Genomic DNA, 12,563 nt, shown 5'->3' with positions numbered 1-12,563 from the left:
TGAAGCACAATTTTTCTTTCCTGCCTTCTGCTGGGAGAGTGCTACGTAGTGTTTGCACTATTTGAGGCATCAATACTGCAGACTTCCCCACCCCTATTCCTGAGGGCAGCAGCAGAGATGCTCTGGACCCAGGGCCTCTGTAACTTCTTTGTGGCTGCTTTCAAGTGGACCCATCCTCTTGGCACCCCACTTGAGTGCTCACTGGGTGTGGGAAATCAGGGCCTGTGGTCTAGGTCCCAGTGGATCACATCCTGGTTATTCCGGCCAGGGCAAGTCACAGGACCCCTCTGAGCTCCCACTTTCTTATCTGCACAATGGGAAGAACAACTTGGCTTTAATCATCTCATTCAGTTGCCCTGATGTTCAAAGAAGCTTCTACATTCTTCTTCTTTTTTTGAATTTTTTCATTTTTAAAAATTTGAGCCTTGTAACAAGCCAATGAGGCAGGCAGTGCTAAGAGGATTATGTACATTCAGGAGATGAGGAACTCATGCCAGGAAAGTTGAGTAGTTAGTCTAAGATCCCCAAGCTAGAGCTTGGTGGAGCCACGGTGAAACCCACCTCTTCTCTTTCTAACTCTCTAACAGCCAAACATGATGCCCACAAGTCCTTGATTGTACCTTGACTCTGGTTCCTGCTGGATATCATACACTTACATCCTCCAAAGTCCAATTCACTCTTTATTCAAATTTATCCTTCCCTTAAGGCTTTCATGACCATCCATCTCAGCTGGCTTGAGACAGTTCCAGTCTACAACTCCTGCTCTGGAATAATTGATAATAGCTTTCTCTTTCACTCATAAGTGTCCCAGTTTGGATGATAAATTATAGGATCACCTTATTTAATGCCCAGACCCATCTTATAAGAAACCTTGTCGATACCCAGATTCCTCAGTCATGGCGTTCTCCTGTGACTGTCCATAGGACTGAGAGCTTTGCTATGCTATTTAGCCCTTAATCCACACCTTTAGAGCTAGGATTTCTCAGGAGCTTGCCTTCCATTTAAAAGTGGGTCTTGAGTCCTGAAAGGCAGGAACTGTCTCTTACACTGCTATTGCCTGTGCCACCCCAGATCTCACCTAGCAAAATGCCGGGACTTCCTTCACTCTGATAGGCTTGAGCATTGACTGACAGATGGCAAACACAAAGACCGAGATGTCTGATCATCATTTAGGGCAAGTATTCTTCACCTGAAGTCTTGGGATTGGCTTCCAGGAGTAATATGGTCCTCGGACTCCTGGTCCTACAAAAATATATGTATGTACATGTGTGCATGTTTCTGGGAAAGAGAGTCCAGAGCTTTTAAAAATAATATCCTCAGTGGGCTTGTGACCTCCAAATGCTAAGAGCCTGACTTGGGGAGCTGGATCTTCTCTGTCAGCCAGAAGCAGACTTATGGGTCTGCTTCCTAATGCCTACTCCTTCCTGGAGCACGGAGGGCTTCCAGGATGTGGGCTCATTACTATTCTGAATGGCTCCTGGATGTCAGGCAGGCAGGTGGCTGATTATCTTCACTCTGTTGCTGGGGAAATTACAGCAGGGTAAAGGGGGATGGGGGTGCGTAGATATTACCCAAGGCCAAGTGCTATTGCTGGCTGGGCCACAGCCCTTGTGTCTCCCTGCTAGGCTGGACCTCTGAGACTTCAGGGCAGTTACGTACACAAAGTGAGCTAGCAGGCAGATGTGGGTTGGTGTCCAGTTTCACCACTAACCAGCTATATAATTTGGGGAAATTTTTAAAAATATCTCTGAAGCTCATTTTCTCCATTTATAAAGCATAAATTAATAAAACTAGCTACCTCAGAGTATTATATTGAGGATTCAATGAGTGAAACATGTAAAGTATGTTCAGAACCTCATATACATAAGAAGCCCTTAACACATCAGAGCTGGCATTACCATTATTTTTATCAGCACCATGCTCTAACCAGATGGGCTAACTGGCCACTACCATTATTTTTGCAATAATGGGCTTATTCCTTCAGGCCTCACTCGCGTGTATCCCATTTCTAACACAAGCTGAACTGCATAGGCCTCTTCCCAATGTGTGACCTGAAGGCCAGTGATTAGGGAAGCAAAGACCTGAGCCCTCAACCACAGGTTCCAGGAACTGAGTATCAGCAGAATTTACCCAGCGTATTGTGGGCACACAGTTGCTCACTAGTGGCGTGACTATTTCAAGAGATGGGTCTAGAAGGTGAAATGCCTGGACAGTGGCCATGACCGTGTGTGGAAGGCCCTGCGGCTCAATGTGTACAAGCAAAGGGCCGAGAGGCCAAGGGACAGGCCTGAAGCAGGAGGAGGAGGCAGGATGGGAGTCTCCTCCAGCCTCTGCTGCTAAGCTGCTGTGTGACCCTGGATGAGTCACTGCTACTCTGGTCAGCTGCCTCCTCTATGAAGTAATGGAAATGGAAGTCTGTAATCTTATCTAAAGTCTCATTCAGCAATAAATTATTGCGATTCTGGATTCTTAGCAAAGATTTAAAAAGGAATCTGAACAGCTGATCTTGGGATCAGATTGTTGGAGTTTTGTGTTTGGGGCTAGTTCTCCCCCACCCACCCCATCCCCCAACAGAGGCTGAAGAGTTTCTTAAGGGTTAGGTCTTGCCTTCTCTTATCTCCATTGCTTGGCCCCAGGCCAGAGTGCCCACAGGTTCTCAGGGAGCAGCTGACTGGCTGCCAGAGAAGCAGATACAAGTTTTGACTCAAAGACAATATAAAAGAGGTCATATTCTTTTGACTAAGGCAATTGCCCCCTCCCAAACCCCACTGAAGGCAGAAGCAAAGGATAAGTATACATTTTAACCGGAAAGACACGGATTAGACCATAAGAGAGAAAAAGAAGCTTAGAATGTCTAGAGACAGTTGAAACTTGGGAGTGGTCTCTCCAACTTCCTCATTGTCAAGGACAAGGAGAGGGAAGTGCGTAGGAAATACGAATGGGTATTTCAAGGTCACTCAGAGAGCCAGGGGCCCAACTGGACTTGGACCCCAGCTCTCCTGCCTCCTGGTTCAGAACCCTTCTTGCTACCTGCACTGCTTTCTGGGCTTCATCACTGCCATGGTGATGTCAGAATATCCTCACGACAGGGACGACATTAAGATGGGAGAGGCAGAGGAGCTGGGAGGGTTGTGAACCTGAGGGCAAGTCCTGGGGACCTTCTGAAACCAGTCTCACATTGCAAACAGAATCTATCTCGCCTGTGGAGCCTGGAAGAGCATTTTAAATAAGTCAGAAGGCGGGTGCTGCATCTTTGGCCATCATTCGGAAGTTGCCTGATGTCCACTGCTGCTGCTTGGTGAAGGGGCTGCCCTCCACAGAGATGGGGAGAAAGCAGAAGGGGCTACGGGTGGACCCCTTAGCATGTTCCTCCTGTCATCACAGGGCTGCAGCTTACCCTCATTCCCAAGAATGGAGCTACACATTCTCCTCCATGTAAAGGCACTTCATCCAAGCTGAGGAACAGCTGGTGATGTTCCTTTCTCGGCTCTTTCCCCAGGTTGTTAAAATTGCTAGAGCTGTGCACGTGTGGTTGGAAAACGAATGGGGACGGTTGTGCATTTTGCTCTACATTCCTCCCTCATTCAGAAACGCTCTCCTCCTCTCCTGGGAGCCCAAATTCACTTTCTGTTGAAGGTAGTCTCAAAAGTAAAACCACTCTTGGGGCACCCTGGGTGGCTTAGTCAGTTAAGTGTCCAACGCTTGGTTTTGGCTCAGGTCATGATCTCATGGTTTGTGAGATCGAGCCCCTCACTGGGCTCCGCGCTGATAATGTGGAGTCTGTTGGAGAGTCTCTCTCTCTTTCTCTCTCTCTGCCTCTCCCTCACTTGTGTGCTCTTTCTCTCTCTCTCCCTGTCTCAAAAAAAAAAAAAAAAAAAAAAAGTAAAACCTGTCTTATCCAGGCAACTCCATTCGATTGGGCAGAGGGTAGGTCATGAGTAGCATCAGCACTGAAATATTTTGCTGTTGCTGGTTTGCCACTGTGCCTGAAACTTGGACATTCCTTTCAGTTGGCACTGCCTTCTTTGCCCACTCCCCTCTGGAAACACAGCCTCTCTATTAGGAGGCATCAGATGGTACAGCCTATCCATCAGAAGCTCAAGAATCACAGCCTGGACTTGAGGTGTTTCTAGAGACTTCTAGAGGCTTCAAGAGATTTCTAGTTGCTCTGAGGGTGATCAAGCTGAGGGCAAGCTCCCAGAAGCTTCTAAACCAAGACTGTTCAATACACAGCCCACAGGTACCACTGTTTCATCCTGCTTGCACAGCAGACATACCACTGATGGAATATTTATGCTCTTCCCTGTGGAATCTAGATTCAGCCTAAGAATCCTTTGCATAGCCAATTGATGAGAATGGGCATGGCCATTTTCTATTCCTGTTCTTTAACTGTTCTTCAGTGCAAACAAAATTGATGATTGTAATGCTGAGAAGCAAGAAAATGGGATTAGAAAGTACCGAGAAGCATTGTCAGGATCCCCTCGTGAAATGTGCGTGGAGAGCATAGGTAACGAAGACATACAGAAAACTAGGGCAGGTGGGGAAAGTCTCCAACAGACGGCTCAAACGGTTCTGTTTCATCCCTACGTATTTCAAGTCCTCTTTCCAACTACAGCATAATCCCTAAGCAGAAAATACAGCTTTTACACTATCAGGAGTTCCATACAATTTTTTGTTTAAAAAAAAAAAAAAACACATTCTACATGAGCTTCCACGTATGCCAAGAGCCACAAGCACAATGCAGTCGTTGTCCAAACCTCAGGCATGCTCCACCCTTTCTTTTAAATGGCTGCATCCCACCTGAAATTGATGCCGAAATCCCCTAGGGGGCTCCCATAAGAAGGGGCAGCCACAGCTGGGCCGGCCTCACCTGCTGCAGAGCTCTTTGGATGTCGATCCCCTGGCCCCAGGGCACAGCTGGGTTAGCCAGGCAGTCCCCAGCATTCCCCCGGCGGGATATATCGATTCTCTGCCTCCGCAGGCTCTGAAAAGCCTCAGCCATCACCTTCACCCCGTCGTAGGTGAGCGCAGAGGTGTACTGGTGGGAAGAACGGAGATAGTTAGGTGTCAGAAAGAGCTGGCAGGGAGGCAGGTGGGAGTTCTGTCTGGGAACGTGCTTCCTGGTGATGAGAATGCTTTCAGTGGGGGCTACGGGAGTGGGGGCAGGCAGGGGTGACCCAGGAAGAGCCTGTGCCTGGGATGCGGGCTGCCGCTCCACATCACTAGCCAACGTTGCCCTCCTGAACTGTGAGTTCCCTTGCCAGTTGTGACTTTCAAAGGGAAGCTGGAATTCTAGACTTTTGTGTGCAGTCTTGCAATGTTAAAATGTTGGTTCAACTGGAAAAAGAAGGCATAGATTAAATGCATCACATCTATAGCTCTGATACAGCCCATAGAAAATTTGGTTTTCTCTGTTACAGTCACCAGTTGGGAGCCAAGAGGAACTATTTACTCCACTATCCCCTGTGGCAGCAAAAGAAAAAAAAAATCCAAGAAGGGTAAGCTCTTAATTATTTCCACATGTGCCTCAAAGTGGCAGGTTTACATTCTGTATCCTTTCCCCTTGTGCTTATTCATGATAGCTCTCTTTTTCCCTTTAAAAAGGGGCTTAGATATTGATAAAACAAAGCAGGATAACGATCCAGGACAATATTTTCTGGCTTTGGAACTCATGCCTGTCTTGTTCATTAATTTGTCCTCAATGCCTAGCTTGTTCTGTGGTATATTTTAAGTTCACAATAGAGAGTTGTAGAATGAATGTGTATTTTTCCAGTTTTTAACTTTGATTCTCTCACTTAAAAAAAAAAAATATATATATATATATATTACATTTGATTATTTTCATTTATTTATTTTTAATGTTTTTTTTTCCCATTTATTTTTGACAAAGAGACAGCATGAGCAGGGGAGGGGCAGAGAGAGAGAGAGGGAGACGCAGAATCTGAAGCAGGCTCCAGGCTCTGAGCTGTCAGCACATGAGCCCAACACAGGGCTCAAACTTGTGCACCGCGAGATCATGACCTGAGCTGAAGTCAGAGCTTAACCGACTGAGCCACCCAGGTGCCCCTACATTTGATTATTTTTATAATCTCCAGTCTTTTGCAAGTTGGGTGGGGTATTCACATATTAATTAACTAGTATGTGCTTTGTTCATTGCTTTAAAGCACAAGTGATTTTGTTTGCTTCAGCTCATATTGAAAGGAGTCTTCATTTTTTAAAGTTTTTATTTAAATTCCAGTTAACATAGAGTGTAATATTAGTCTCAGGTGTACAATACAGTGATTCAACACTTCCATACAGTACCCAGTGCTCATCATGACAAGGGCACTCCTTAATCCCCGTCACCTATTTCCCCCACCCCTACCCACCTCCCGTCTGGTAACCATCAGTTCTCTACAGTTAAGAATCTTCTTGTTGGTTTCTCTTTCTCTCTCTTTTTTTCCCCCTTTGCTCATTGTCTTATTTCTTAAGTTCCACATATGAGTGAAATTGTATGGGAAGTAAGTCTTCATGTTTGAGCTGCTAAATCAGTTTCAGTAAGAGCAGGATGAGAAGCATCTCAGCTAAATGACTTGCCATTTGCAAAAAGAAATTGACCGAGTGGCAAGAGAAAGTTGTCAAAGATTCACTGTTTGCTCCAGATAAACAAATTTGGCCTCAGAATCCTCAACACAAGTGTTCCACACGGACACTGCCAAGATATTGAGTCTGACAGGGGAAAGAAAAATTACCTGCTGTCTTTATTCACAACCACTATCAAATAGCAAATAGATTTTGGCTGTAGGATTTAGAGCTTCATGCCTGGGACATGAGAAGGAGACGGTCTGCATAACTGGGAGCTGATGTTCTGAGGCAGAGATGTTCTGGATATTGTTTATTAGATTTCCTTATTTTTTAGCTGGGTACGTGGCTGACCAGATAAAGGGCTAGCTTCCTGCACAATTCAAGAAGCTTCCATTCACAAAGAAATGAGTGAAAACCACATACCCCCTGGAGCTGTGCCACATAGTGGCCCTGCCCAGAATAGAGACACCATTTTTCAGCTTCTCTGTAGCAGGTTGGGGCTAGGTTTCTAAGATGTGGTTAGTAGCATGTGAGTGGGTGATTTGTGTGACTTCTGAAAGGGTTTAAAAAAAAAAAAGCAATTGTGCTTGTTATTTTCCTTTTTGCTATCCTGCTGGTTAGAGCATTGAGTTAATGGTTGGAGCTTCAGCAGCCATTTTGGGCTATAAGGTAGCAGCCATATGCTGAAGGTAGCAGAACAAGAAGACAGAAGAAGCTTGAGTGTTTGACAATAGCAGGGCTGTTATATAAGCCCTGGATTGCTGACTTCTGAATTTTGTTTATATGAGAGAAAAACAAAACATTTATCTTGTTTAAACCATTGGTCATTCTGTATTGTCAAACCTTTGCAGCACATCCTCATTCTTAATGTATATATTTTCCTTAGCTTATTCTTCTTAGAAAGTCTTTCCTTTCCTAAAGGTTAATAGTGCCCAGAAATCTGGGGCACACAAAGGGACCAGGTTGGTACTTTGCTGCCTGCTGCCCATTCTCTCACCTTAGGTCTCTTCCAGTCCACCCGGGTGTGGTCGCGAGCATCGCTGTTCTTCCACTGCTGCATGATTTTGGCTGGGATGGTGTCTGTGTAGTTAACCAACTGGAAACCTGTTACATTTGCTCCACTCTCCTTGAATTTGTTTAAGTCAATGTCCATGAAACCCTGTGCAGGGAGGAGGGGAAAGAAATCAGAACGTGATGCCTAGATAAGTCAATTTAATCATGTTACAGGATCACAGGTTTTCTATCCTGCTCCATAAGATGAAACCGGCTGAATGGAGAGACCTTGGTGCCTCCTCCCCTTCCGAAGGTTATCACTAAGTTTGTGCCTGGTTAGCACAGCTAAGGGCACTTGCTCAGAAGCCAGCCATGCCTGGGCTGAAGTGCTGGCTCTGCTATTCAGAGCCATTAGTTCAACTGACTCGGACTAAGTTGCTTGACGTTTTCTTGTCTGAATAACGAAGGTTAGAAGTTAGGGAGAAAAAGCCATGTGGTGATGCACGTCAAGTGTGTGGGGCAGACTGAGTGATCAATAAGTCATGGTGGGATTGTTATGATGCTACAAATATGGAACAAGATAGAAACATAAGGAGGCAACTGTCTCCTCTACCACCTGCATTCCTCAACCCTTTTGAGAGAAGAAGAATCTGACATCCATCAGGAGCAAACTCCTGTGGGCTCCCCAAGGTCACTAGCAAGTCTGCAGAAGGGGCTGGATTCTGATCTGGATTCTGACCATCCCTCACTCTGTGCCCTTTCCTGTACCACAGACTAACATCCACAAAGGATCCTTTACCAGGAATAAATCTTTCCTCCCGATTTGGTGAAGTTCATTCAAGTTCAGGAGGCCTTCACCTTAAAAAGGAAGCCTTGTATTTGTATAATACATTCCATAGAGCACAGTGCTTTCATATCTATGGCCTTGCTTCACTTTATGACTTAATCAGGTAGAAATTAGGTGTCTATTTGCCACTTTAAGAAACTGAGACAAAGGAGGAGAATTGATCACAAAGTCATCAGGTGCATCAGTGGCAGAGCGTGGACAAGGACTAAGGTCTCTTGAGGGGCTTAACTCACTCATCTTTCAACAAACATTTTTGAGAACCTCTAGGGCACTATTCCAACAGTGAATAAAATACGTTCTCTTATGAAGCTTATATTCTAGTGAGAAAGACCATAAACAAACAAGTAAACGTGTAGCATGATATATACAATAAACTCATATGATACCGTCCACATCTCTCTTTTTTAAATTCTTTTTTTAATGTTTATTTTTGAGAGAGAGACAGAGTGAGAGTGGGGGAGGGGCAGAGAGAGAAGGAGACAGAATCTGAAGCAGGCTCCAGGCTCTGAGCTGTCCGCACAGAGCCTGACGGGGGGCTTGAACTCACAAACCGTGAGATCATGGCCTGAGCTGAAGTTGGAGCTTAACTGACTTAGCCACCCAGGCACCCTGATACTGTCCATGTCTCTTAATTTCTCATTGACTTGATTTAGTTTCTTATTGATTTACTTATTGATTTAAAGTTTATTTATTTTTGAGAGAGCATGAGCAGAGGAGGGGCAGCAAGAGAGGGAGAGAGAGAATCCCAAGCAGGATCCTCATGCTTTCAGCTCAGAGCTGATGTGGGGCTCGATCTCATGAATCATGAGATCATGACCTGAGCCAAAATCAACAGTCAGACTCTTGGGGCGCCTGGGTGGCTCAGTCGGTTAAGCGTCTGACTTCGGCTCAGGTCATGGTCTCATGGTTCGTGGGTTCGAGCCCCGCATCAGGCCTGTGCTGACAGCTCAGAACCTGAAGCCTGCTTCAGATTCTGTGTACCCCCCTCTCTCTGCCCCACTCTTGCTTGTGCTCTGTCTCTGTCTTTCAAAAATGAATAAACATCTAAAAAATTTTAAAATAAATTTTAAAAAGACTCTTAAATGACTGAGCCACCCAGATGCCCCAGTCTAGTTCCTTATTTAAAACCTCTGGACATAAACAACTTCATTACTCAAAGATACTCCCCCTCCTTTCAAGTGCCTCTCAAGTTCTAATGTTTATTATCTGTATTTTATAAATAACCCAAGATCAGTTCCACTCAGAGCCTTTGTCCTAGGTATTCTCTGCCTCAAAGTGTGCTTTCTCTGGCTGGCTCCTTTCCGTCTTTAGGATCTTAGTCACCATGCAGTGTCTTCAGAGAGGTCTTTCCTGGCCCCTTATCTAAGATTTTTTTTTAACGTTTATTTATTATTGAGAGACAGAGAGACACAACACAGAGCATGAGCAGGGGAGGGGAAGAGAGAGGGGGAGACACGGAATCCGAAGCAGGGCCCAGGTTCTGAGCTGTCAGCACAGAGCCTGACGCGGGGCTCAATCTCACAAACTTCAAGATCACGATCTGAGCCAAAGTTGGTTGCCTAACCAACTGAGCCACTCAGGCACCCCTCCTGGCCCCTTATCTAAAGATCCAATTCCTGCTCTGTGGTAGACACTGTCAGAAGTACCCTGCTCAATTCCACTCCCCCTTAATATACTGATATTTGACTTTCTATACTAACTGCAAATATCTATTACTTCACCCCTGTGCAGGTTAAGCCAGATGTGTTGGGGAATAAACACACCGAGAGTAGCACTCAACCAATGAAAGATGGAGAGTTAGTTGGTAAGTACTCCAGGATCCTGTCCCCTTGGTGGGGGGGGGGGGGGGATGTAATCCTGAGGTACATTCTACACCAATGTCTAGAGGTCCCTTAAGGGATTGTGTACTTTTATTGGCTGCTATCCTGTGCCTACCTGCCTTTTCAGATTCCCTAATTGGCACCCAAATAAACCACTTATAATTGAATCTTTGTCTTAAGTCCTGCTTCTAGAAGAAACCAATAAATCACTCTACCACCCAGTCCCATCATTTCCTTCTCAGTGCCCTGTTGAGTTACCTCAGGAGTGTTTATAACTATCTGAGACCATCTCTTTTGTTCCTGTGGTCCCTTGTCTTCCTCCTCCCATTGGAATATCACCTCCATGAGCACAGGGAACTTTTCTGTTTTTTTCATTGATGTGTCCTAGAGCCTAGCATCTAGAGCAATGCCTGGTACACAGTAGGTGCTTAGTACATATTTGCTGTGTGAATGAATAAAACCCAGAGACATGCTCAAGCAAGAATGCTAATTAGACAGGAGAAATATGATAAGCTGGCCGAAAATGCCAGTGGATGGTTTTAATTGGTTGAAAAGAGCAGCTCAGGTTGACTTTTCCCATAGCCACAGTTGATAGACTTCCACAGAGGCCTACTGATTTGCACAATGTTTCTAGCAAGTTGTTAGTACAGATGGAATCAGAATATGTTTTTGAAGACATTATACCACCTAAGAGAAATCCCACACTGGTTAAAAGCTAATGCACAGTTGAGAAATTTCTCTTAATTTTTAGAGAACTTTAAAAAGAACATCTTGTTCATAAACTAACCATCAAGAGACTGAAATGGAAATTATCTCCCGCAGTCCTATTCTGTCACTTGAAAATCTGTAACCAGCCCCCAGGCATTTTATACTCACTGCCCTCATCTTGAACATAATGGGGGCCACAGGAAATGGCAGAGTTTATTCAAACATAAATGTCACTCAATTTCATCACCACAATTTCTGACTGCAAGGTTACCTACTAGAGCCAAACCTTGGTTACGTCTAATCAAACTGATGGGATCCTCTAACGGAACTCTTTGTGCTCCCCTGGGAAGGAATGCACAAAGGATCATAAAACAAATTCCTATCTGTGACGTTAGGTAAAAACAACTAAGGGAATAACTTGTGGTCAATGCACATTCATCTAATAGCTAGCATTTTCCCTCTGTAAGATCTCATGCTGGAATGGTAATATGGAATCCCTACATTGTCCTTCATCATGGAGAAATAAGTCTCTTATAGGGACTAGGTTTGATTTCTCTATAATGCAAGTAAATAGACTCTGCCAGTATAGATGGCAGAGTGTTTGTTGTTTTTTTTTTAAGTTTACTTATTTGGAGAGAGAGAGAGAGTGAGATGGGGGAAAGGAAGAGTGAGAAAGACTGAGAGAGAATCCCAAGCAGGCTCCTCGTTATCAGTGCAGAGCCTGATGTGGAGCTCAAACTCACAAACCATGAGATCATGACCTGGGCCAAAGTTGGACACTTAATGGACTGAGCCACCCAGGTGCCCCTACATAAGTGTTCTTGACTAAGAAGGGGAAATAAACATGTTAACTGTCTGCCCACCAGTTAACTGCAAAGTTCAACTCACTCTTTCTATTCCCTGGAGCATGCTCATTAAACAAGGTTTAATTAATCATTTTCTAATTTTCCTTGTCATTTTATTAAAATAAAAAAGACCATGGAGGAGTAACATCTGATATTTAGAATATTTTTCTTTATCTGCTTTATCTGTGCTACTAATTATACAACATGTGTAAGGATGCAACATTGCTAATGATATTTTATTAAAGATTTAAACTATGAAGTTTAATTATTACTATTCTGAGCCATTTTTTCCTATTTTAGAACATTCCCCCAAGTACTGAGTCTATTGATGTGTACACTGTGACTCAGGGATAAAAATGAAATAAATGTACAAGATGCTTCCAGTTATATGGTATGAGAACCCAGGTATCCTGAACCCAGACTCCTTCCGCTGTCCGCACTGAGCTGTATCAGCTGCTGCTCTTTATAGAGTGACTCTGTTTCTCATCTAAAATACGGCTTTGTGACCAGTGAGCTCTTGGAGCCGTTATGTTACTTTGCTCCTGTGTGCCGTATCTGCACTTCTCTGGCCCTTCACACTGTCCCACATGTGACTGATGAAAGAGTAACATGAGACGGATGCTCTGCCTACTATCTTGGTTCAAGTGCAGATCACCTGGCTGATGTACTACAGGCTGTTGGGAGAGAGATCTTTAACTTGAGGGATGCATCAGAATATCTTAGAGAGCTCTTGCAAAATAGTCATTCCTAAGAGTTGTCATTCAGTGGCCCTGGTAAGCAATGGAC

The 12,563-nt window shown here is 44.5% G+C and overlaps 1 protein-coding gene across 3 annotated transcripts in view; it reads right to left on the bottom strand.

The window, feature by feature from the left end:
- Positions 1-12,563, bottom strand: part of GRIA1 (glutamate ionotropic receptor AMPA type subunit 1) — a 305,276-nt gene that overhangs the window by 110,204 nt on the left and 182,509 nt on the right. For all 3 annotated transcript variants that reach the window (XM_053907050.1, XM_019464484.2, XM_053907051.1), the window contains 2 exons: positions 7,562-7,723; positions 4,871-5,038 (listed from right to left, as the gene is read on the bottom strand). In XM_053907050.1, the coding sequence (XP_053763025.1) occupies positions 4,871-5,038; positions 7,562-7,723 (330 nt within the window). The remainder of the gene's footprint in view (positions 1-4,870; positions 5,039-7,561; positions 7,724-12,563) is intronic.

This window comes from Panthera pardus, unplaced genomic scaffold, assembly GCF_024362965.1.
Source record: "Panthera pardus isolate Hobbes unplaced genomic scaffold, ASM2436296v1 HiC_scaffold_2, whole genome shotgun sequence".
Lineage (NCBI taxonomy): Eukaryota > Metazoa > Chordata > Mammalia > Carnivora > Felidae > Panthera > Panthera pardus.
This window is presented reverse-complemented; position numbering and strand designations above follow the sequence as displayed.